The 25,458-nt window shown below is 38.4% G+C and overlaps 2 protein-coding genes across 6 annotated transcripts in view; both read left to right on the top strand.

The window, feature by feature from the left end:
- LOC105207370 (probable JmjC domain-containing histone demethylation protein 2C) overlaps nucleotides 1-3,256 on the top strand; it is a 301,096-nt gene extending 297,840 nt beyond the window's left edge. For 3 of the 5 annotated variants that reach the window (XM_026133722.2, XM_039459079.1, XM_039459080.1), the window contains one exon: nucleotides 83-401. In XM_026133722.2, coding sequence (XP_025989507.2) covers nucleotides 83-401 — 319 coding nt within the window. Of the gene's footprint in view, nucleotides 1-82 lie in introns of all 5 variants that reach the window. The other 2 variants (XM_039459078.1, XM_039459077.1) reach the window with 1 other exon arrangement.
- A 1,229-nt stretch (nucleotides 3,257-4,485) lies between these two features.
- LOC105207387 (tyrosine-protein phosphatase non-receptor type 9) lies at nucleotides 4,486-23,982 on the top strand. Its single transcript, XM_011176823.3, has 10 exons — nucleotides 4,486-4,952; nucleotides 10,949-11,182; nucleotides 11,265-11,354; nucleotides 11,498-11,638; nucleotides 18,086-18,349; nucleotides 18,434-18,834; nucleotides 18,924-19,163; nucleotides 19,312-19,462; nucleotides 19,571-19,778; nucleotides 19,884-23,982. Exons 1-10 carry the CDS (start codon nucleotides 4,920-4,922, stop codon nucleotides 20,111-20,113), a joined length of 1,992 nt encoding a protein of 663 aa, XP_011175125.1. The 5' UTR covers nucleotides 4,486-4,919; the 3' UTR covers nucleotides 20,114-23,982.
- The last annotated feature ends 1,476 nt before the right edge of the window (nucleotides 23,983-25,458 follow it).

Genomic DNA, 25,458 nt, shown 5'->3' with positions numbered 1-25,458 from the left:
AGAGAGATTTGCTCGCTTGTAGCAACTTTAATAAAGTAATTTTATTAAGGTGATGTTTAATTCAATGTTTATCTTATTGCAGATACGCCATCGTCCAGTGTTTAGGCGATGCAGTATTTGTGCCAGCTGGCGCGCCGCATCAGGTCCGCAATCTCCAAAATTGTATAAAGGTGGCCGAGGACTTCGTGTCGCCAGAGAATGTTTCGCATTGCTTCCATTTGACCCAAGAATTCCGCGCACTATCCGACACCCATACCAATCATGAGGACAAACTCCAGATTAAGAACATTATTTACCACGCTGTAAAAGACTCTTTGACCGTTCTGGCCAACGTTAAGGAGGATACTCTCGCCAAGCTCGCCAAGTCTAACAATGATACAAAAGTGAAGGAGGAGACTTAGCCCTAGGTTCTCTTTGTGCGGTCATAAGACCGATTGTAATCGCCTTGACTGGATCTCGTTTGTATGAGATCAACTAGTAGTCAGCGCTCCCGGATACAACGAGGCTGACGTGACCCGGAAGAATCTGCAGAAGACCGCCCTTGCCGCAAAAAGACCGTAGCAAAGGTGCGAGAATTTGTTGTGATATTTGTGAAGAATTAAATGATTTTAATCGTGGAGAATTTGATTTGCTGATATTGGCTGAGCCAATGAACATTAGTTATACGTTATTTCAATCGAATTGCTTTGTATACAATTCTTTTCTGCTCTCCCGTTTTTCCCTGAGAAGGTGCCCGCGGACATGAAGTCCGATGAGCTCTATTACGAGTGAAAAGAAAATCGTAGCTCGGATCGCGCATAGATAAAACGCCGCGTCCATTACTATTGTGATACCAGAAGGACTTTGGATCGTATACATTATTTGTAATTAATTATATCGTGCCTGTATCCAATACATCCACTCATTCACACGTACACTTACACACATGTACACATTTGTCTATATTATATAAATGTAGATAATTGAAATATTATGTAATAATTTTTGCTAGCAACTACCAGAGAGAGAGAGAGAGGGAGAGAAAAGGGGGTTCATCTAGAAGTACCTTTGTGCAATTAGGTGTGACTATAAATTATTATAGCGATGGATCAGCGATAACTGCGGATCCATTTAATCGTCTGCTCTGATGATCTGGTGCTTTTTTGGTATTTGATCAAAACCCCGGCTAGAGATAGCCGATACGTATATTCGCGTTCATGTCTTCTATGTTTCACGCGACAAGGGCGTAAAGAATAAAAAACACTGCCTAAATAATCGGTTCGACGACAATGGAAGAAACTTTCTCGCATTTCTTTTTTTGTTTAAACAAACATTTCATATTGTTCGTAGATCGAGATATTCTTGTATGTATCTCGATGCATTGTGTTTTTATGGCGACGTATGTATCGGTTATGTGAGCGGCGGGGTGCTACAAGTTTTGTATGTCACTTCGAGTGTTAAGGCATCAGAACAAAAAAGTAAAAAGAAAAAAAAACAACTCTTGTCCGATATTAACTTTTCGAGATGTAACGGTGGGTGTGAAACGCCGTTGAATTGAACGTTTCATTGTTGTCGTAACCCAGTAATTACCCGGCGTGTAACGGACGGGAAATAACTAATAAGATGAATATATGTTATTTTTGTCAAAGCGTATACAAACCGTCTATGTCGGACGATAAAAACGAAAAGACAGCGATATTGTGAACGAGATGCTGAGACGCTCTAAATGAATAATAAAATCATTTGCAGTAACATTTAAAGAAAAAAGGATGACGACTTTCGAAGTGCCAATGTTGAATTATGTGGGACATTAAGTATTGTATTGCGCGTTGTATTCGTGTATGCGTAAGAAAGAGAAAGAAAGGAAAGAGAACTAATTAGTCACGCAGAATTCGCAGAGATGACAGGGCCGAGTTCCTATCATTTCGTGACAGTTCGTGCGAACGACGAGGTTTCCCGCTATTCGCACTGTCACTAACGATTCGAAAACTGCTGGTCGTTTCCGTTTCTTTTTTTTCTTTGCGCTGAAATTTGTTTGCTGGACGTTGCATAAGCGAGTGAATATGTAGATGAGAACTTTCCGATATCTCTATGTTTATTTGTAACGTGCGACATTGCAAGACGCAGCAGCTCTCGAATCGAACGTAACGTCATTACGCGCCATTGTCGTGCCGGCCGATTGTCGGTTAATTACCGACGAATAATCCTTAACACAGACATGTAAAGAAAAAGGAAAGAATGAACGTAAGAGAAAAAGAATAAAAAAAAATCATTGACATCCTGGAATCCGCAATTTCTTTGATCTCAACATTCGTCTAGCATACAACGACTTGATTAATATTTAACGAGTAAATTTTTAAAATATCTTAGTGTTGATAGGTAACGATTGTGGGAATATATTAAGCTACAAACAAGCAAAAGTACTAACTCCACCAACGGCGGTGTTGTATAAAGTTCTAGGAAGACGTATTTCTGTGTATTATTGCTGCAAAACGAGACGCTATTGTTTGTCCTCTTGCTACGTGTATGTACATACATTTATATACATCCGTATATGTATACAGATATAAATACGAAGGCGAGAAGAGTGTCTAGGACTCGTAACGATAGGGAGGTACGCAAACCTTTACGAAACACGAGGAGGTACACCTTACACGCGTAGGTAGATAGTTTATTATACCATTATTATAATTATTATATATTATCATTATTACGTTTAATTATTACGGAAAATACGATATTTAAATGTTGCTGAATATGAGACCGACAAACATGAACGCGCGTGAGTGTAAATGGTTACAAGGGGAGGGGGGAAAAGCAAGAAAGAATATGGGAAGAGTAACGAGTAGACAAACGAGGAAGTGAGCGATAGAAAGAGTATGCGTGGACGAAAGAGAGATAGAGAGAGTGAGTAAAGGTTGGTGATTGATTGTATGTGCGTGTGCTTGATGGCGATCCAGTGAAAATGCGACAGAATGAGAGAACGAGGGGCCGTGTATTGGGGGCGGAGTGGAATGTGGACGGTATCTAAAACAATGTACAGACCTACGACCTTCCGCAAGATGTGTGTATATCCACCCCCCGAGGGAAAGAAAAAAAAGTCCCCCGCTACCTACCCCTTTCCTCCCCCTCTGCGTCCCCTCCTGCAACCACCGGCCGCCCCCAGTCATAGCAGTTATGAACCGCGGGCCGGCAGGTCTGAGTATAATTTTTTGTACTGTGTAAATGTAAGAACCATACGTTTGAATAAGAAAAAAAAAATGTTTATATTACGAAACACCGGCGTTTAGATCATTGCGTCTCTCACATCCCTCTCTCCACTTCCTGCGAGACAGACGTGTGAGCCCTTTCAAAGCGACTTAAGATAAGATTTTCATCGAAATGTACGAGAATTTGACGATTTTATTTGTTTAAATTTTTAATCAAACGACTCGAGCCCGGAAATTACAACTTTAAAATTTGGAATTGAGATTAAAAGTTAAGAAATCAATGTCCACTCGAAACTGATCAAGCAGTTATCTCAATCTGTTTGTTTTCGAAGATTTTTAACACACTGAGAAGAAAATGATTGCAATTATCACAATTTAACTGTAATCCTTAGTGATTTTCGACGCTAACTATATAAATTATTACTGCGTAAGTAATAAACAAATAGTTAAAAAAATAGTTATGTTTACTATAATTGTGATTACATTTATTATAAAAACATTTATTTTACTTTTATCATTTATATCTGGACATTCACTGTTAAAATATTTAAAGATAGTGATGGTTGAGATTATTATAATTTATAGTAAATTTTCTTTATAGTTGGTAAAACTATAAATTTCATTTCTCCGTTTATCAAAAATGTGTTATCTTTTCAATATTGATTGCCGATAAGCATCTTTTTTTTTCTTAAAGAAAGTGTAGTCATTTTGTTACGATTGTTTCAATGTGATAAGTATGTTTATTTTGTTGAACGCAAGTGGAATCTAATTTAATTTTTGTAGATAAAATATAACAATACATTATTGTACTCGAGCGGAAAATGGACGTCACGATGTCTCGAGATGGATCGATGCCAAATTATCAACAGGTAATGTATATCGAAAACTGACTTAAATTTACGTTAATTTTGCAATTTTACATCCTTTGATATTACATAGTAATAATGAATGATTACATAATATTATTTCTCGATTACTAGGCAATATCTTTATCTTTCGATTTTTTTTGAACAATTAATTCTCTTTTGAACTTCTTTGCTAATCGCGATGATCACGTGACACTTCCGCTTTTCTTCGTGCCTTATCGAGTGTCACGCTCCTTCGACGCAAAATAATTCGCGTGTATCGGAAAGATAGCGTCGGTGTTATCGCGAGTTAAAAATAATCTTATCGATAACGAAAATCCAACGATTATTCCTTAACAGAAAAAAAAAGAAATCGCTGCGAGCAACGATCGAGCCCGCCTCGTGCATGCGTGTTCTCCTCAAGATGGCGATGCGATCGCCGAGGGGAAGAGCCGATCGAGCCGAGCGGAGGCGCGGAGGCTCGCCGAGCGGAGAGTGTCACAATCGCGTTTCGAGTGCGGAGCCGTGGAGAACAATGGTCGTGCGCCGGTGTGATTTACCGTTTCTCGCTGCCGTTACCGTCGTCGTCGCCGTCGCCGTCAAGGGCGGCCGCGCTCTGTAAGGAACAGCGCGTCGAGCGCGCGCAGAAACAGCGCGGGGTACAGGGAGAGAGAGAGAGAGAGAGAGAGAGAGAGAGAGAAAGAGAGAGAGGAAGGATTGGTATTCGCGGACGCGTGGAGACGCAACAGAATGTTCGGTCCTCTCGCGAACGTAAGCGCGCGGCACCGAGACTGGATGTAATATCCGAGAGTTACGCCGCGCGTTCCTCTTCACTTCTGCGGTACACGCCTCCTCCTTCACGGGCATGTCAGCGCGCTGAGCCAAAATGGCAGCCACGTTAACCGCCGAGCAGGAGCAAGTGAGTAAAACGTCCCGGACGCACGTCGTGCGTTCCCTGTCTTTCTATCCGCAGGTGCGTTCCCCGCGATCGAACGTGGCACATTGGGTCCGCGCGCCGCCGTCGCCGTCGCCGTCGCCGTCGCCACCGCCACCGCCACCGCCACCATCATCATCATCATCATCATCATCATCATCATCATCATCATCATCACCATCATCATCATCATTATTATCATTATCATCATCATCATTCGTCGTCGTCGTCGTCGTCGTCGTCGCTATCGCTGTCGCCGGGCCTCGCCTCGAAAGGGAAAGATCGTGAATTGCGAATGGCTCTCGGCCTTCGCTTCATATTCAAGGACTCCGACTCCCATGCCCCTTCGTCGGCGCGAAAATGAATTTCACGCCTCTCTGCGAGAGCGTGGAAATGATCTGAGAGGAGATCGGGAATCGGTCAATCGTCGGTTCGTGCCGGAATTACGGAAGAGAACTCGTTATTGTCGTCACCATCGTCGTCGTCGTTGTCATCGGGCGCGTTCGCGAGAAACGCATTTGCGTCCGTTCCCCCGTCGCTATCTCGCGTTTATACGTCGGCAGCGCGCGATAACGATCGTAAACATGCCGCGGAAATCGCCGTCTCTTCCGACGCGGAGCTACTTCCTCATTGTTTCTATAATAAACGAAGAGAGCCGCGGACGGACGAACGGACGCTCGCGATCGTGTGCCGGCCGGAAATTCATACGTTTCGAACGTGTTCGGGGACGTTAATAATAATGGGCCGCGTTTCCGGTCGCCGCCGGCGAACGCCCACGCGCGCCGGGCCTCGCGCGTTGAGAAATTTCGACTATTTTGAAACCGTGCCGCTGTTGACGACGCGCCGCCGCCGCCGCCGCCGCCGCCGCCGCCGGCGGCCCGAGAGTCGATACCGTGCTCCGATCCGCGTTCCGGCTTCCGCCGCTTAAAAAATTCAATGCCGGTGCGATGCAACACACAGGCACACACGTGCACCGTGTCGGTGAATCGGTTGAATTTCTACGTACGCAGGGGCGCGGTCGAAATCACACGCGGCGTCAAAACGCAGCTTCCTCCGGTGTCTTGTCTTCGACGAGACGTTTTATGGCTTATGAGAAACCTTAATCGTTGATTCTTCCCGGAACGCGATTTTAAGAACGTTTGTGCCGTCGGGGAAGCCTAGCTCTGTGTCCGTTCGATATAAAATATAAAATTGTATAACGCTCGAATCGAGAGAGAGAGACATCCTTCGCGTTTCTATCTTGGTATATTTCTCCTTAAAATACATCCTTTCATAAGTGAGATGCCACGGCACGTTCTTTACAGAGAAGAAAACGCCCTGTCTAAAAATAAACCTTTGTTCTTTTTTAATAAGTTAATTTTATTATTGAAAGATGCAATATCGGAGAAAGATATAGAATATAGAATTTTCCGATTACGTTGGTGATGCATACAATGATGCACGTAAACGTATGTGATACATCTTATAAATGTATGTACTCGTTGGATCAACGCTATATGCATACAGACGTGTTAATAATACGATCTGGAACATCGTTCCAATTTTAAATAGCGAATTCATTCAATTAAGGTAAATGTCCCAGTGACCAAATCTGTTCTTATATAGACTGAAAAGAAAGTTTCAAGTAATTGTATTCATTTTAACATCATTTCTTTCATTTAAATAAATATTAGCTAGCATAAAATAACATTTTTTTAACTTAAAAAATATTTTTTTAAATCGAAGAAATAATATTGAAATAAAATACTTGGACATAAATTTTTTTTTTTTTTTGCAAAACGGAAACTTATTAATCTTAAACGTGTTTTTTAACATTAAAATATAATTGTAATTTTTAAATACTTATATTTATAAGGTAGATTATTTTATGTATTATGAAAATTAACATTAAGAAAAAATTTGTTATTTAACATAGGTTAAAGCTTATATTTTGATGTTCTTAAAATTTTAATTAAGAAACATGTATTTATTAGGATAATATCCTTTGTATTTATTTTACAATTTTATATTTTATAAACAAAGACAAGTGTTTTAGATTGCCAGATATTCATTCACAGATGCTTCGTATTACTTTTGGAATAATTAAAAAATTCTTATCGCTATAATAAAATTTTATATTCTATATTTTAATTAATTACATAATTAAATTATTTTACATCGTGGATTCTTATAAAAATTCCACTTGGCTCTGTGTCGTTACATGGTCGGTTACTGGGGCATTTATTTTAAAGGATTTCTATAATATTGATTTTAACGAACGTACTGAATTTCTTGCATGCACGAGTAAATTTAGAAATTTTGTTACGAAAATGACTTTTAAGCTATATAATTGATCGAGTCTAACCGACGGCGACGACATCAATACGACAATAATTCCACGTAACTAACCTTCGATGCGAGCAAACGCGATTTGCAGCCTCGATGGAGTTTCTTGGTAACGAGATTTTCCCGCGTATCGATTTGCGGTCAATTTCCGTTTGGTGCAAACATATTTTTAGCGAGCTCCCGTTGCATAGAAACAGCGAGGAATAATAATCGCGTTTTGACAAAGGCAGTCAACTCTGTTTAAGGAGATTAAGAGTTAATCGAGCGTCAGCTTCGATCGCTCGACCCTTTCTTCATCATAACTACATCATATTAAAAGAGTCCACGTTAATTTTCGATATACTTAATATTCATTTAGTATTTTTAAGTGAGTCTGAACACGTATACTGTTAAAAATGTAACGACGTTTAATGTACTTATAAATTTACACTAATATATTAAATTTAATGTATTTTTATAACTGAAACTATGGTTATACATATGCATTTCATTGACAATATTAAATATTTTAATTATCCGCTTGAAATTTGCTTTTGTGCATTAAAGTACTTTTTCTAAACAGTGTACGTTGAAAAAATGTCTTTGTCTTTCACTGAAAAAAATTGTCGAAAAACTAAGATATTTAGTTCGATACGTTCAACTAAATATTGAGTTGCTTTAATTAATTCTTTATTAAAGAATTTGAATTTTTTGGTTTGAGAATATCTTTATTTTTGAAATGTCTCAAACATCGGAAACAGATTAACGTATATAGGCATAATTTACACACGTGAAGAAATTTTGTACAATTTTATTAAGAAAAATATATTTTATATTCAATAATTTTTATGAATTGAGAAGAAAAAGTGTTAGATAAAAAATAACATCTTCAAACCAAGAATGAGAATTTTTTAATATGTATTATTATCAGAACAATTGAAATAATGTAAGATTATCAAATTTTTGATAATCTTACATTATAGCAAATATATATTTATTTTAATATAAAAGTTCAGAATATCAGACTGTCAAAGGAGATTAAATTATATGTGAGCAAAATTATTATTATTTCATACTACATAAGCAAGAATATAATTCCTTGCTTTATATGAAACAATCATTGCTGGAGAGAATATATTATTTTCTGTGCACTTTTGTTACAACTAAACAATTGTTGAATCGATCTAATGTTTAGTTAATCGTATCGGATTAAATATTTTAGATTTTCAAAAATTTTTTTCTCATTGCTGAAGTATCTAATTTAGCTATGTCCAACATAATTTTTTTACATATTTGTGTACTTAATTAAATTTTTAGATACCTCAACAAAAAATCTTTCCGTGTACGAACGATCTCTTTCATAATAAAATAATGATCTCAATTGTGTAACAACTTCGTATCGGCAACATTCGCCGATCTCATTCGTGTCGCGTCTTCGTGGCACGCGTTTCAAGCCGTTTCCCTCGTCCGTAGCTCCGTCACGCGATTAATTTTGTCATCAAACTTCTCTCTCCCCGCTTAGCGCGGCGGAAAAGAAATAATGTCGCGCGACGAGGTCGACGCCGCGCGTCTGTGTCGTCCGTCTCGCGCGCATGAAAGCGCGAATTTACGCGGGCCGTGGAGATGTCCTGTCGGGAGGGCCGTACCACGGCGTTAAATTTCTCGTCTCCTCTCGGCTAATACACGCGCCTGGCCCGGCGTGCGGCGACGTCGGCGGCGGCGGCGACGGCCCGGTGGTACCGCGGGTACCACTGGTGCCGATCCCCGCCGGCTGGCACACAACGGAAATGACCGGTGGGGAGGTAGCCGGACACCGGAAGTTGTATCGGTAGTATACCCGGCGCGTGTACGTACGTGCACGCTCACGCGTCACCGTCCACGGTCATTGCTCGTTTTAATAGCGTAAAAACGATACGTCGTCGCGCCGTTTGTGCGCCGGCGTATCGACGTCGTCCTGTCGTCGTCGATCCCTGTCGTCTTGTAATCTCGTGATCTCGAATACGGATGATGGAACGCCGATGGGGGACGTGCGATCGAGAGAGCTCATGCGGGGGAATAAAAGCGCTTGCGGTCTTCGATTCGGGTCGATCATTTTTTTTTTCCGACGAGCCCCAATTGATTCTATTCGATCAAATTTTTTTTTTAATTTTGGACGGAAGAACGCACGCGAAACGCTTGCTTTTTCACTCGAAGATCGACGAGAGAGAGAGAGAGACTACTCTCTCGTGTTTACGTCATCGAAATTCGACGTCGGGATTATATTTCGAAATTCCTAAGTCGAGCGTCTCTCTCTCTCTCTCTCTCTCTTCTCTTTCCCCTTTTCTCTCTTTTTTTTATTACGAGGTCACGTGCGACGAACTAACGAATATTCGAGATATGCACATGTTGCATTCACGTCGATCGGGTCGCGTTGATAAAGATTGCAATTCGCGATTTCCTGCCCGACGCAAAGCGCCTTTTTTCAAGGTTGATATTGCGCAACGGCGTATGCAAGATGCTGAGCGATTGCGACCGGAATTCTGTTGCCCAATGCACATTTCGTTATCCATCGCGCTGATTTCAGCAACGTGCGATAACGTATTTATAGAATAATTACGCTCACTCCCCGCTTTTGCGGCGAATGATAAGAATAATAAAATAGAAAGAAATGAAAATGTATCTTTTTACATACTGGAAAAGCGCAATTGATTTTTTTGTCATTTATATATACTTTTTTATAGAAATTACACGAAGCGAAAGAAATCTGTGGGTAGGCTATAATTATGGACGATATGAAAGTTATTAATATTGAAAATATAAATACAGAAAGATAGCGAGTCTACTTCTAAGAAAAACGATTACTTAATTTATAATACTTTCTTTCTTTCAGTAAGTATCAGTTATCTGGAGCATAGAATGCGTATATTTTCCTGATCATTTTCTCAAATTTACTCGTCATAAATTTTAGAAAAACTCATTTATCATGTACTCAAGAAAATAATTGATATAGCGTTGGCCAAAAATATTCTTTTTTTAATTATTTAACTGGAAAAAATTAAAATTTGAACTATATGAAATAAAGATGAAAGAATTCTAGATGAAAAAATTAAATGCCTAGTAATTTTTGGCCAAGGTACTTTTTTGAAGAATATAAAATTTTATCAGAGAAAAGTCAGAATAATAAGCGAATCGATTTTTGTTTTAACTAGATATTCTTGATTGAAGTTGCTTGAATTTATTTTACTAGGATTCAGGATATATTTTGAATGAATTTGATAGATTTACATATACATATATGAACTTGTAAAATATTTGAACTGTAATATTTGCTTCATGCAAGTAAATTAAGCATAGTATGTATTTCTCTGTGTGTACACAGAAGTGTATTTATTTTAAGTAAATGACGAATGTATAAAACTATTTTTGGGAAAATATTCTTTGTAAAAATAACTGTTACTTAAAAGATGACCATCAAAATTGCATAATCGCTTTTCTTAGCACGAGGATATTTTTTTGCGTTGTTAAATCAGTGTGTATGTTTAACAACGCATACAAATGTTGCGATTTGTATTTATATATAAAAATTCAAATTTTTACGTATATATAAAAATTACAATTTATTTGCATATTAATTAAACAAACCTTTGGCTCGAAATTTAGAAATACGTAAATACATGTATGGTACTTTCTTTTCCCAGGCTACGAAGGAATTTATAGAAGCTGTGAATAGATGTAGAGCCGGTAGACGAGCTGGGCCAGTATCCTGGAGCACAGCGGTCAAGTTTCTAGCGGCACGGAAGTTTGAGGTTCAACGAGCGTTAGCTCTGTACGAGCAGCACGAGGCCACTAGGAAGAGAGAGGGATTAGCAGTCCTATATCCTACTCAGGAACCCCTGCTCAGTGAACTATACACGGGAAAATTTACTGTCCTGGTAAGACGAGAAGACCAATTAACTCAGATGCATTTTATTTATCATCGCGGCTAGAAGCGAATTAATGTATAAATTATTTTAGCCATCAAGGGACGCAACAGGTGCAGCGATAGCCATTTTCACAGCGCATTTGCATCTTCCACAGAATACCACGCATCAAACAACTCTGCAAGTAAGTTTTACAAAGTGCATTCTTAATGAGTGAACTAAGAAAGAATTTTTAAAGAGTTGTGGACACTTGGATAACTAGTTCTCTGTCGAGAAAAAGTAGGTTAAAATTTATGTCCAAGTAATCAGCTTTTTTATCTTTTTCAGGGTGTTGTATATCAATTAGACGCTGCCCTGGAAAGCGCAGAAACGCAGAAGCATGGACTAGTTTTTATTTATGACATGTCCGACAGCAAGTATCAGAATTTTGATTACGACCTATCGCAGAAAATTCTGACACTTCTAAAGGTAAGTTGATGAATATATTGGACGTTAGTAATAGAAAATTATTGTGAGGTGCACGCATGATCTGTCCAAAGTTTCAACGACTGCAGAAGCTAAATTGTGATGTAGTTTTGGCAGTCGTTGAAAAAAATAATAAAAGTTGAAATATATGCAAAAACATTAAAAAATTTGAACGTAGAAAAGATAAATTTATCATGGATGTATGACACAATCAATTTTTCATGAATGTATGAAAAATTGTTTGAGAAACTCTCGAAAAGATGAGGATAAAAAAAGAAGAATGGACAATCAACTACGCGTGACTACCTAAATAATCAGGAAGCGCGAAGCTCGTTTCCCCATGTTCTCACCGAGGAGATATAATATACATCACGAATTTCTCGACTTCCTATTACAAAATTGCTGCGCGGGAACGTTGCGTAGAATTTCGCGTTTCCTTTTTTTTTTCTTCCTCTGGAGGACACGTCGAATTAGATTACACGGTAAAATAGCGATGTCTCATCGACATTTTCTCCGTACATTACGCATGGATTTGCACACTGTTTTCTCTCGAAATATGCGTAATACTTTTCGGTGCGACATGATTAAGCGACGTAAGGACTAGCGTTCTTTCGAGCGAAGCGGAGCACCACTGCCGCATGAAGTTAGAAAGCGAGAAAAGATCGTGATCGAGAGTGAGAGGAGAGTGAGTCTTGCGGCGAGTACCCATTATGTATAACGATACACGGTCTCATTTCTCTATTCCCGCCATGTGACAGAGGTGCTCTGTCATAAATAAATGTCAGATGCATGAAAGAAAGATGTTGTGCCATTCGTTTAGATTCTCCGAACGGCGACGTGTAAGGGCTTGGCTGAAGTTTTGTAAATTTCTGTATGAGTATCATCAAACAACTATGTTTCGTATGTTCCTGCATTTCGTAAACCGTCAACATTATAATGTACTTTGTATATAATTGGCTGCTCGAAAATATTTTCTCACGGATGTGAGAAAGAGCGCGAGACCCAATTGTGAAGTGATATATTACCAATTCATAATTGTATGAATATTGTGTTGTTAATCGTTAGTAATTTGACTTCGAGATATCGTTTTTCTTTATCAATGATAATTACAAAGTAACGCAGCATTATACCCGCGGTTTAAATTTCTCAGAAGCGAGCGTCTTAGTCTGGCGCGAAATGAAAAAGAACGGCGGGAGTTTCCGCGCTGCTGGAAGAAGAAAAAAGTTTCTCCGAGGAGAAGCGTAATAATTATGCGAATTATACGAGCACGAAGTGCCATTTAGCGACGTCTAAGTGCGTGGCCCGATTAACATTCATGTTGCGTGCAATTTCGTCCGGCGTAGCGCGCGGCATTACAGTTATTACTGTCGCTGAAGTTAACCCAATTAATCCTCGCCGGTCGGTCGAAATAGTCTCGTGCGTTAACGCTTTGATGCGGTCAGCCCACTTATGTAAAAAAAAAAAATGGTGTCATAGGCTACGTAACTGATTCACGTGACTCCTCCGAGTGCAAGCGTCATTTTAATGCCGTCATTACAGAGAGATATATATATAACGTATACATGCGTGACGTCTTTTTACACCCTGACTTTTACGTCATCGATCATTCCTGCATAATTTAATAACGTCTCGCCGCCTTTTCAAAGGATAAAAATATTTCCAATCCTCTTAGCTTGTGCGAAGCTCCTTCGCAAGAATATTTTTTTCCCCCCAAGACTATGTGTAGGCATCATAATCTCGTTGAGATGCTCATTACGTTACTTTGTCGATTGGTAATACGTCACAACTTCATTCATTTTTTTTTAAACACCTATTTCTCGACAAGCAGCAAAATAAACGTGTTTAGCTTTCAGCGCGTAAGGATGTGCGGCTCGAAGAGCGGTGAGACGCTTTAAGAGCGTTCACGCTTTGCGAAAGGTGGATTACGCGATTACGCGACGAGGCGCGTCGAAGTAATGCGTAGGGGTGTGACTTTCAAAGGTTTCCCGGAGGAGACTTCCTCTGCCGACGACGTCACGTGTCGTAGACGTAATCGTGAAAAAATAAAATTGAATAATCCGAGGCGGCGATCACAGACGAGGCTCGCTCGCTTTTTTTTTCTCTTCTCTTCCCTCCGAGGAGATATTATCGTCGCTCGTTATCGAGAGAGCGTGAAGGTGCGAAGGACCTTCACGCACCGCGCAATTTAATCGGATTCTAATCGCGCGATGAACCGTACTTCCAAGGTGCTCCGCTTGATAATGGTCTTCGGTGCGCGATGACATTTTGCATCCCATACCACGTAATTAATAGTGCAATTTGGTAGGCGTTGCGTGCATTCTCGCGCGCTGACGATCAAACGGATGTCCGCGGTCTCTACTAGCAATTTTTGTCTTCCGTCAGATAAAATCGCATCCGTCGAAAGCACGTCGAGCTTCGACGGAAAAAAAAAAGAAGCGATGATATCGCGCTTCGACGATGCGAGACGTAGCGTTGACCGATAAGAAAGCAAAGAGAGCTGGTATAAGAGGGACTGTGACATTCTTCTGTGATTCTTCATTTATGAATCGGTCGATTGTATTAAGAATCGAAACGTGAACTTTCCTCCCGTGTCTATTTCTAACAACAGTCGTAATATCAATTATTGAATAATCATACAGTATTTTATATTTAGTCCGATGCTATATTTAAAATTGTTTTAAGTGAGGCGTTAATTTGTCTCAAGATTCCACACATCTGTTTAATGAAACGATCATGTAATGTCTTGTATTTAAAACGATTTTAACACGTTGACTGCCCTGGTATAGATGTGCGAATTTTGATTCAACTCGGATTTCAATTTCTATAATTCGAATCTAAATTATTCGAAAATTTCAAATCTAAGAGGTTCGAACACGAAACATATTAGCATTCTTAAATCATATTTAGAATGACTCACTAGAATGAATTCATACTTAAATCATATTCAGAATGATTCATTTAAAATGACTTCATGTTATATCATTAATATTATTTTTCTTACGATATATGTATAAATCTTTTGCTATTATCTAAATATTAATATTCAATTTAATAATTACATTGTTTATTAAAAGTCATGTATTAACAATTCAATTTAATTCTGATTTGAATTTTTATGATTCGAATCGAAACTATTCGAAAATTTTGAATCTAACAGATTTGAACACGAATAAATTAATTATCTTATAAAATCATATTAAAATGACTTTATGTTATGTCATTAATATTACTTTTTTTGTAATATAGAATTACACATTATTATTCAATTTAATAATTACATTGTTAATTAAAAATTATATGTCAATGATTTGATTCGATTCGGCGTAAAAAAAAACTCTGATTCGCACATCACTAAAGCCTGGTGATCATTGCTATCAAAATATTTCCAACTCTTGTAAAAAATAAATACCATCTACACCCAGAGAAAAGTTTCTTCGAATAAAAAATAAATTTGTTGAAATCAAAGAAATTTGTGTATTGCTCTTTGGTTAAAGAAGTGTTTTTTTGATTTGGAGAAATTTTTATTAGAATTCAAGAAATTGTTTGGTTGTGTAACGCAAATCTTTTTTGCAATGAAAGAAACATATTTTTAATACCAGAACAACTAAATTATTTCTTACATTTTTGTTAGTATTTTTTTAATTCAAAAATGATTTGTTTAAATTAAATAAATAATTTATTTACTTCAGAAAAGGCTAATAACGTCATGTCTTGAAATTAAATAATTTTTTAATTCTCTTAAAAAAGTCAAGTTAAAGAGCCAGGTAAGATTCGATTTCAACAATTTAAACATAACTTTTCTCTGGGTGTAATTTCGAATGACACAAATAGTTAGATAACAATATAAAGTAAAAAAAAATACGATATTGCAGCTTCAATACTTTTTCTTTAATTATATTATACGATATTTTATTATTACACGCTGACGATAATGAGAAAATTCTATTACGTGGTGTTACATAGAGCTAAACATAGAAAACTCGCTGGGCAGACAGCGTGTTAAACAAGAGCTATGAATAGCGCTCCGGTCTTCGCGGACATCTCCGCAATTAATTCGGTCAACAATTATGCACGAAAATTTCATCCAAGCCACGGGGATTTGCCGAGGTATCGAGAAATTCCGGCGATCGACCGGAAGCCGCGCGGTTGAGAGGCACTGGCGGGCAATACGTCATCGCGTATACACGATTGCTGCACCTCCGCTGCCGGCGGTAACGAGAGAGAGAGATAGATACGGAGGGGGAAGAGGGAGAGAAAGAAAGAGACTCTCTCGCGTAAGGGATGTCGGTGGTGAAAAGAAGGGGTCGCGTGTGGGGTGAGAGAGCGGACGAGCGACGGCGCGGCGCATGCGTTTCCGCGGCTCTCCGCTCCGGATAAACCGTCGCCGACGACGACGCCGACGGTCAGTAATCGTCGTGACCCCCTTGCGATCACCACGTCGCATTCGGATACGGTGCGGACGACCCGATTCTTCTCCCCTCTCGCCGTCCGCGTTCGTTCTCTCGTCCCTCCCCCGTGCGTGTTCGATCGCGCGTCCTTGTTCGCGTGCGAGGCCAGCCAGCGCTTTTCCACGACGACGGACGTCGCTCCGTTCACCTCGGCGATCTAGACAACGACGACAACGAGGACAACGAGGACGAGGGCAACGACGACTTCACGAGGACGACGCTTCTCGAGCCCACCGCCGCTGTCCTCCCGCGTGCGGTCCTCCCGCGCGCCGGTGTTATACTAATCTCGCGCTATCGATTAACTCGACCGAGTGTACCGGCAGTGATTTCGACTCAAAGCGGAGGCCTCTCTGCCTGTCGCTCCCGCGTAAGGACGTCGCGACGTCGACGGCGGGGAAGCTCGACGCGCCGTCGATCACGCACACGTCTACGGCGTGATATGCCCGTGACTCCAACAGCCGCGTCGTCCGGTGGCGACGATTACCTTCGCCGCTGCTGCCCACGGTAAATTTCGACTGTCAACCGAGATCGATCGATCGACCGACCGACCGACCGACGGACAGCTAATTTGTCGCGCGACTCCTCGCGCAATTCGACGAGACGGCGGCGGCGCGCGCCCGCGAGCGCGCGCGCGCGCGCGGCCGGAATGATAAGCGCGCGCGGTGCGTCTCTCCGCGGCTAATTCGAGACGCCCCGTGTTCCGCGCGCGCGAGAGAGATCCTAAAATTGTAACGCAAGCCTCGCGGAACCGATTGACGCGATTTCTTCCCGGAACACAGCGGAGGAATCGCGCCAGTGCGCCCCGTCCTCGTTACGCGCCTCGCGCGCCTCGCACCTCGATGACGTTTGTTGTATACGTAGAGCGGCTGTTACGTGTGCTACCGACGACGGTGGTGGTAGTAGTAGTGGTTGGCGGTGGTGGTGGTGGTGATGGTGGTAGTGGTGGTAGTGCTGCTGACGTCGTTGGCGTTACGGTACTTCCGCCCTCCGGTCCGTACCCCGAGGGTTAAGAGTTGCTCGGTTTCCTGCGTTTTATACGACGCGTTACGAAACACCCGGGAAACGCGAAATGCGCGCAACGCTCACGTAACGCATCGTCTCCGTCGATGCACACTCGTCGATTCACCACGCGAGAGGGGGGGAAAAAAAATATTGCCGCCAGAAGACCGTAGTGTATCGCTGTATTTTTTTTTCCCTTCCACGGGATACTCTTCTCGATTCTCCGATAATCCGATTAAAGGGACGCGGTCGCGCTTCTCTCGCACGTAAGTCGTTTCCTCGGCGTCGCGTACGTGGTCTATAGCTGGCAGCCGATTCGCCACTGTGCGATATATGGCCTGTTCTATTATTGCAATGTCTTTGAAAGGTCGAGGCGCAACCGTGCCTTTAGAAATTATGCACGCGGAATCGCGGATTCGTGCGCGATACCATTAATGAAATGCTTGTGGGGGTTATCGAGTGGAGAAAGGTTTCATATCCTAATTCAATGACAGCAAATTTTTAAATTAAAGTCGATAATTCAATTAGAAATACGTCGTTTAAACATATCTAAAATTATAAATTAAACTTGATTATAATGAAATAACATATGTTATTTATAAAATAAAAATGGCAATTATAAATAACATATGTTATTTATAAAATAAAAATTTATAATTTGAAATCAATAATTAAATTAGAAATATGTCGTTTAAGTATATATCTAAAATTAAATCTTGATTATAATAAAAAAAATGTTTGTTTAATTGTAAAATAAAAATGATGCAGCATGAAATTTCTTGTATGTAAATAATAAAATATATTATTGCATAAATTAAACAAAAATGTAAAATCACTATTAGTTAGATATAAATTTATTTATTAATTTTTTATTTAGTTATTAATTTTTAAATCTGCCGCGATTGAAATAGGATATGAATTTATCCGGATGCTTTTTTTTTCAATTTCTGATCATGAAAAATACCAGCCGGTTGTTCATGTTTTGTTTGCATTAATTTTTCAGGGCGGCTATCCAGCGAAGTTAAAAAAGGTCTTGATAGTAACGGCGCCGTTGTGGTTTAAAGCGCCCTTCAAGATCCTCCGATTATTTGTTCGTGAAAAATTGAGGGACCGAGTGTTCACAGTATCTATCCCTCAACTGACGTTGCATATCCCGCGAGAATCATTGCCACATCGTTTAGGCGGCACGTTGGAGGTACAGCATGAAGCTTGGCTACTACATTGTCTTAAATCCATGACGAACCGAAGTGGGGGTGAGCTGTGCGAGGTCAGTATCTGATGCTACTTTTTAATTCTGTCATTCTTTTTGCCCATGTATATTACGGTTCATGTGTATATTATGATTCTTCAGGTCACCCCAAGAGTAGGTACACCTGTATCGCCCACGGCGAACGATAATACGATTCATCAAAATCCGAATGGAACTACAACGCATAGCAGTTCGACTAGTCCTATAATCGATAAGAACAAACAGGTGAAAAATGGTGTGTCGAATATCGGCGACATTGAGATCACCACCGCGAATGCTGACGCTTGGATCGGAACCGATGAGGCGCCATCCCCAGTTCAGCCTCCGTCCTCAGCAAGTTCTGGTTTTAGCGACGACGATAGTCTTCACGGTGATCCTGGACTTCAGGCTGTGACCATGGAGCAGTTTATAGCCGATATACATTCGCGAGGACGCGATGGTCTCATAGCGGAATACGCGGAAATTAGACAAAGACCGCCAGATGGTTCATTTAATAATGCAAAGTGTGTAACAGTAATATCTTATTTACGCGTTTACGTGATACACTAGTTCCATTCGAATTAATTGATATACGTTGTATCATTCATTCCAGGTTAAGGTCTAATCAATCAAAGAATCGCTACACCGATGTGCTTTGTTACGATCACAGCAGAGTCTGCCTTTCACAAATAGACGGAGATGCGACGTCTGATTACATAAATGCAAATTTCGTTGACGGTTACAAACAGAAGAATGCATTTATCAGTACTCAGGGTCCTCTTCCGAAAACCTGCGGTGATTTTTGGAGGATGGTTTGGGAACAGCAAACGCTAGTTGTCGTCATGACTACGAGGTAGAAATTGTTTTACTTGTGTGTTCTTAGTAAACTTGACTACATCTTGCATGATATAAAGTTTTGAACAATTTTGAACGATATATTTCACCTTAGAAACTTTATACAAACTTTGTGGTTTCATGTAAATGTGCCATCTCTGTTTCAGAGTGGTGGAAAGAGGACGTACAAAATGTGCACAATATTGGGGCCCGGAACCAGGTGATGAAGTACAAGCGGGTGGCTTCACCGTAACCACCCTCGAAGTTGATACAAATCCAGATTATACAATATCCATGCTTCTTCTTACAAACAATAAGGTACGTACTTTGATGTTTTTTTCTCTTTTGATTATTAAATATTGTCATTTTTTTTTCATTCTATTCGTTTTTCATATTCACATTTTTCATATTCTATTTGTTTTTCAGACTGATGAGACGAGAGAGGTTTGCCATATGCTGTACACGGTGTGGCCAGATTATGGTGTTCCTCAGTCGGCTAAGGCTTTATTGCAGTTCTTGGCCTTAGTCAGGCAACAGCAGAGCAAATTGCTCACTAGCAGAGGAGACACATGGGCTGGACATCCGCGAGGACCACCCATAGTTGTACATTGTAGCGCTGGCATCGGAAGAACAGGTAAATAGATGCTCCTTACAAGAATTATAATCTAGTGGCTAATAATGCTCTTTTTCGAGATAAAAATTTAGGGATGAGGTATACATTAAGTTGGCTGGTTTCCAGGTACATTTTGCACTTTGGATATTTGCATATCGCGACTAGAGGACACCGGTACCGTAGACATACGAGGAACTGTCGAGAAGATTAGAGCACAGAGGGCCTACAGTATTCAAATGCCAGATCAGTACGTTTTTTGCCATCGTGCTTTGGCGGAATACGCGCTTTCCAAAGGGATGCTCAGTGCGCAGCATCTCTCCATGTTACCTCCACCGATCGAAGAGGATTCTGATTAAAAGAGTAACGAGTTCTGCTATCATATACCGGATTGATGTTCTTCCCGAGTATGCGTGTGTATGTGTATATATATATTATATAATCCTTAAAATAGCCTATTTTTACCTTAAATGACTGAAAGTTATTTTTTGCTATTGTATCCATCGATGTAACGATTGAACTTCTTGCTATTACGTCAGTCTTAAAATTCTCATGAAGCCGAATTGGTCTTTTTTTCAATATCAAATAAGCGAACAGGGAATATATTTCACATTCCTGTTTTTCGTGTTCTAGCAAATTCTATGTAAAGGTGCAAAAAGCACTGAGCAAAGATAAATATTTTACTAGCATAAGAATCTGGCATAAATATTTTTATGGAGCCTTTTTAACTCTCTCAAATATTATGATCTAAATTTTTTAATTTTTTTTACAAAATTTTTGAAAATTTAAATTAGTGCGAAATGAGATGTGATTTCTAATTACAAATAATTATCATATAGCCTAAATGTTAATTTATTATATCGATAATTTAACTTTCTGTAATTGATGAATTATAATTTCTAATTTCTACAATAATACGTACGAAAAATATATGCATGAGAGATTATAAATGATTTGAGAGAGTTTTGAATTGCCGATCTGAAAAAGAGAAAAAATATCGACATATATATATATATACATATATATATACATAACTTTAAAAATTATATGAAAATATGAATGTGATTATATACATTATGTAGTTCACAAATTATTACGAATGTGGTTTGACAGTGGCCATAATATAGCCACAATTATTTAAGATTTTGAGATTTAGAAGTATTACAACGTACGATATATGAAACGGCTTCTGCCTTACCGAAATGTAGATTATTTTACAAATTTAGAAAATCGAAATTTTTAAATGTACGTAAAATTTGGTTATATATACAATCGCGCAAGGAAAAGAAATTCCGTTTTACAGGGATTACCAATCAGGGATCATATTGTAGATTAAATAATTTCCGACGCGACTAAAAACAAATGACGAAGCCTAACGAGTACAAGGCTTTAAAAATTAATTAAGCCTTTACTTTAGTCAAATAAACTTCGAATTGACATCAGGTAATTATATGTATACATACATATATATGTCTATAAACACACATACATATATGTATATATATAGTTATACACATATATACATATACGCTTCATTATGAAAATCGTAACGATTAAAAATCGTATATACTTGCAAGCATCAAACGTTTGAAGACATTTTAAAACCTAGATATAAATAAAGTCTTAATTAACACACGACTAGGTAAATTTTACCTTCAACGGATACTGCAATCTAATAATAATTGAAAAAAAGAATGCAACTAAATACGAGAAAAAGTTTAGAAACATTCTAGATCATATGCGATTTAAATACTAATTGATTTTGTACGTAATTGTGACATAATTATTCTTTAGACATCTTATATTCCCAAGGTATTGCAAGTGGCGTATAAATATCTTTAACTCAACATTTATTCTAATAATATGATTGACAAGTGAAACGCATGGAGAGAGTTTCAAATAATGCTACTTTCGAAATTTTTTGATTGCTTTTCGATTATTACGAACTTTTAAGTGTGTACATGTAACCTTGGGTAAAACATTGTGTCCGATCTGTGTTACTTGTTCCAATAAGTACTCGAATCGTTTATCCGTTGAATGTGTACGAGACCTCTGCAAGGAAATTGCAATGTATGTGACGAGTCTTCTTGCACCGGTCGCTCGATGTTTGATGAATTACGAACTTTATTGTGGGCTATTATGATATTAATATATTGTAAAGCATTGTGATAGTCGGTAGAAGTCTCCGAAAATTCGTATCTCTATTCTTCCAAGTACTGCCATTGCCAACTACGCTACTTTCTATTTCTAATCACGCTGAGCTAAATTTTTCGCGGCATAATCACGGTATGGCTAAATTGCCGTACATATACACACACACACACACACACACACACACACACAACTAACTGATTTTGTAATAATTTATTAATATTGGGTTAGGACATGATATATATATATATATATATATATATATATATATATATATATATATATATATAGTGACGTAACTATTGGTATCGAAACGATAAACATGTATAGGATGCAAAATCCCTTGATTGGGATTTTCCTGTTTTCACGTGCAAGGTATTTGGAAAAACGTGCCTTAACGCGCCGCAGCGAAAAACGTTTGCGAGAGACCTATTGCGGACGTTCGTACTTACAATTAGTTTATCGCGAAGTCTTCCGCTGTAGCGTTTCGTAAAACGAATTTCCGAACATCTTGTGCAATTCTATAGTTTCATGCAGAGCGTCGTAAGATTTTATTTTCGGCAGGACGATAACGAGCGAACTGTTGAAAACGTCTTCGAATTTTATACGAAATACATACGCGCTGGTGTACCACAAGGAAGCTTAGTCACGTTTTAAATAAGTTAACCATACTTGGACGTAATATTTATATAAGTTCCTCCTACCCTTAGGTTACCTATAAAGGGCATATTACCGATATTGATTTATTATGTTGTATTACGTTTATGTAATCTATTATAATCAACACTACCCTTTTTGTATTTATCCTAGCTATTTATTGTATCGATTGGTTTAAATTAATCTCCATGTGATGTATATATGCGCACATAACTATCATGTATTTCTTAATTTCCACTCTTAAGTGGCATTCGTTTAGCGTTCTTTTTTTTTATCTATATTTTTGGGGGGAAATCCTTTTTGTACGAAGAAATGGAAATCTAAATCGACCGTCTCGATCAAGTGTGAATGTACAGTGCGATTTTATAGCTACTTTGCGTGTGCCTCCCCTCTCGCATCATAATATGTTAGCGATGGATCAAGCGCCCGTACGTCAATGAAAGTCGTCAGGACGGGTACCAAAGTTTCTCATATAACGGACTTACTGACGAAACGATTAATTAACGCGGAATAACCAAGTGTAATTGTAATACGCGAATGCACCCGAGTGCATGTTAGGCTTTGGAACTGAGGGTAGGTAGTTTAAAGTAATCGACTCAACAGTATTATACCTCATTAAATGTTCGCGATTCTTCTCGCCAAATCGATTTTCTTTCGCCGACGTAAGTGCGTCGGATAGTTAGGATTTATTGTCCACCTTTCCATATATATTCAAAGTTTCCTTCTTGTTTGAAGGGAAACTTTGAATACATATGCAAATAGATGAACTGAATGAGAATAAAGATGATCAATTTAATAGATTATTACGATGAAGTCTAAGCGAAAGAAATTTATCAGAGGGGGAGAATACGAGGAAGATCTTACGCTAATATATACGCGAAAAACGTAGTGGACTGTAATTCTTAAACTTCCGATATACTTTCATTCCTTCAACGCGTTTTAAGTTGCGAACTTGTACCATTGTTGCTACTGTCTTGCGATTCGTTTCGGTAATTTGCACCTGTAACGTACTCGCTATTTGTAGACCTTGACAATTCGTCGCCGATGTTACACGTCTCTATATCGAGGTATTGATGAAGGGGGTTGATATAATCGATTAATTATTTAACGTGATAGACACCCACTTTTGTATTGACATTTAACGCGATATTAAAAATGCGATGCGCAATGTGAAGAGAGATGCAACAGAGGAAGCCGATGTTTTATGTGTATATCTGGTGTATGCGACACGTGTCATAATAATTAAGATTCTCACGAGATGAAGAAAACGATTGTTAAAATATTACGAAAATGGAGAAAGTAAAGCAGCGAAGGAAAGAAAAAAGTGTATATAAAAAATGATGACTTTAAATTACTATCGCACACATGATTGTATCTAATTAATAATTATTTAATATATTGCAAATATAAATGGTACAAATTCTGGTGTTTTATTACGTTTATCTTCTCCCAATTTTTTTTAGCAAGAATGTAAATGTACTTATAATATTATTCTCCACAGATATTATCTGTAATATCTATACTATTTCTCTTAACAAAACTATAATTTTTTAAAGGCGAAATAAGTCAATTTTAATTTTTTTTTAAATTTAATATAATAGTAATAATAAACCTTACGAAATTTATAATTTTAAATACATGTTACAGTTTTATTTTTAGAATGCAGTAACTTCTAACTTTCGTGCAAAAGGTATAGCCGGATTTGTATATGAAATTTGCCCCCACTCCAAATATAGATTTACCATACATCAATCTTTAGCCCTCTAGAAAAGAATAATTTTCACCAAGTTTTAACCCGCTATCCTTGTTATTGCGATGATGACATAAAAACACAATTATACAATTATATTTTTTTCTTATTCTTCTTATTCACAAAAAATCAGTGATGTTTTGGTTATTAAGATACATATCCAGAAATTTTTGGAGATTTTTAAGATAAAAGTTCGAGTTTTAAAAAATTTCTGAAATTAAAAATTGCCAATTTTTAAGTGAAATTATTAAGTGTCTGACTTCATTTTTACAGTGGAATTGGACTGAATAATTCTAGCATTCTTAAAATTCTGAAAAATTGACATACATCTCGAGATATTTATATCTACATATTATAGGCCTGTTCTTTTTAGCTGAACTGGCTACACTAATCCAGAGTTTATCTTTCTTCTTTCAACGTAAAAAAAAGAAGATAAATTGTGAACTAGTACAGTCAGTTCAACTAAAAAGAACGGGTCTTTTATTACACAATAAAAAAACATGTAAAGAGGCATCAGAGGCCTTTTCCTATACCGGAGAAATTATTTATTTAGAAATTATTGCTTTTTTTAAGATTATTAATTCAAATTTGTGAACAGTAAATAAATTTTTAATTTCTTTGAACGAGAACTGAAATGTTACATGTAAAACCGTTATCATTGTATTTAAAACACGCTTATAAAGATGTTAGAATAAGGAAACAATACGCTAAAATCTTTGTAAGGACGTTTTGAGTACGATCCTTTATAAAACATAGATAGAAATTTGAAAGAAATGAGCAGATTTCAAAAAGGTAATCTAGTGTGTCCAGTTGCACGTTTTATAGTTGTATAAATATTTATTCTCAATCGCAATTATCGCCTCCGATCTCGATCGCCCAATTACGCGTCTTCGTCTGCGAGTGTTTGTATCCACCGATTAAATTTTATGTAAAAAAAACCCAAGAAATCTTTAATTGTACCTATTCAAAACGCAAGCGTGCTCGCACGAGAAACCTTTTGGATTTTTATTATTTTTTTTTTATTCCACCTTTCTTGCCGCGCCGTATTAAATCTCCGCTTATTTGGAATTAAATCTTGTACATTCTGGACACGCTTTTTCTTTTTTTGTAACATCCGTATTTTAAGATTATATTCTTGCGCATATT

Source organism: Solenopsis invicta, chromosome 16 (genome assembly GCF_016802725.1).
Source record: "Solenopsis invicta isolate M01_SB chromosome 16, UNIL_Sinv_3.0, whole genome shotgun sequence".
NCBI classification, from domain to species: Eukaryota; Metazoa; Arthropoda; class Insecta; order Hymenoptera; family Formicidae; genus Solenopsis; species Solenopsis invicta.
This window is presented reverse-complemented; position numbering and strand designations above follow the sequence as displayed.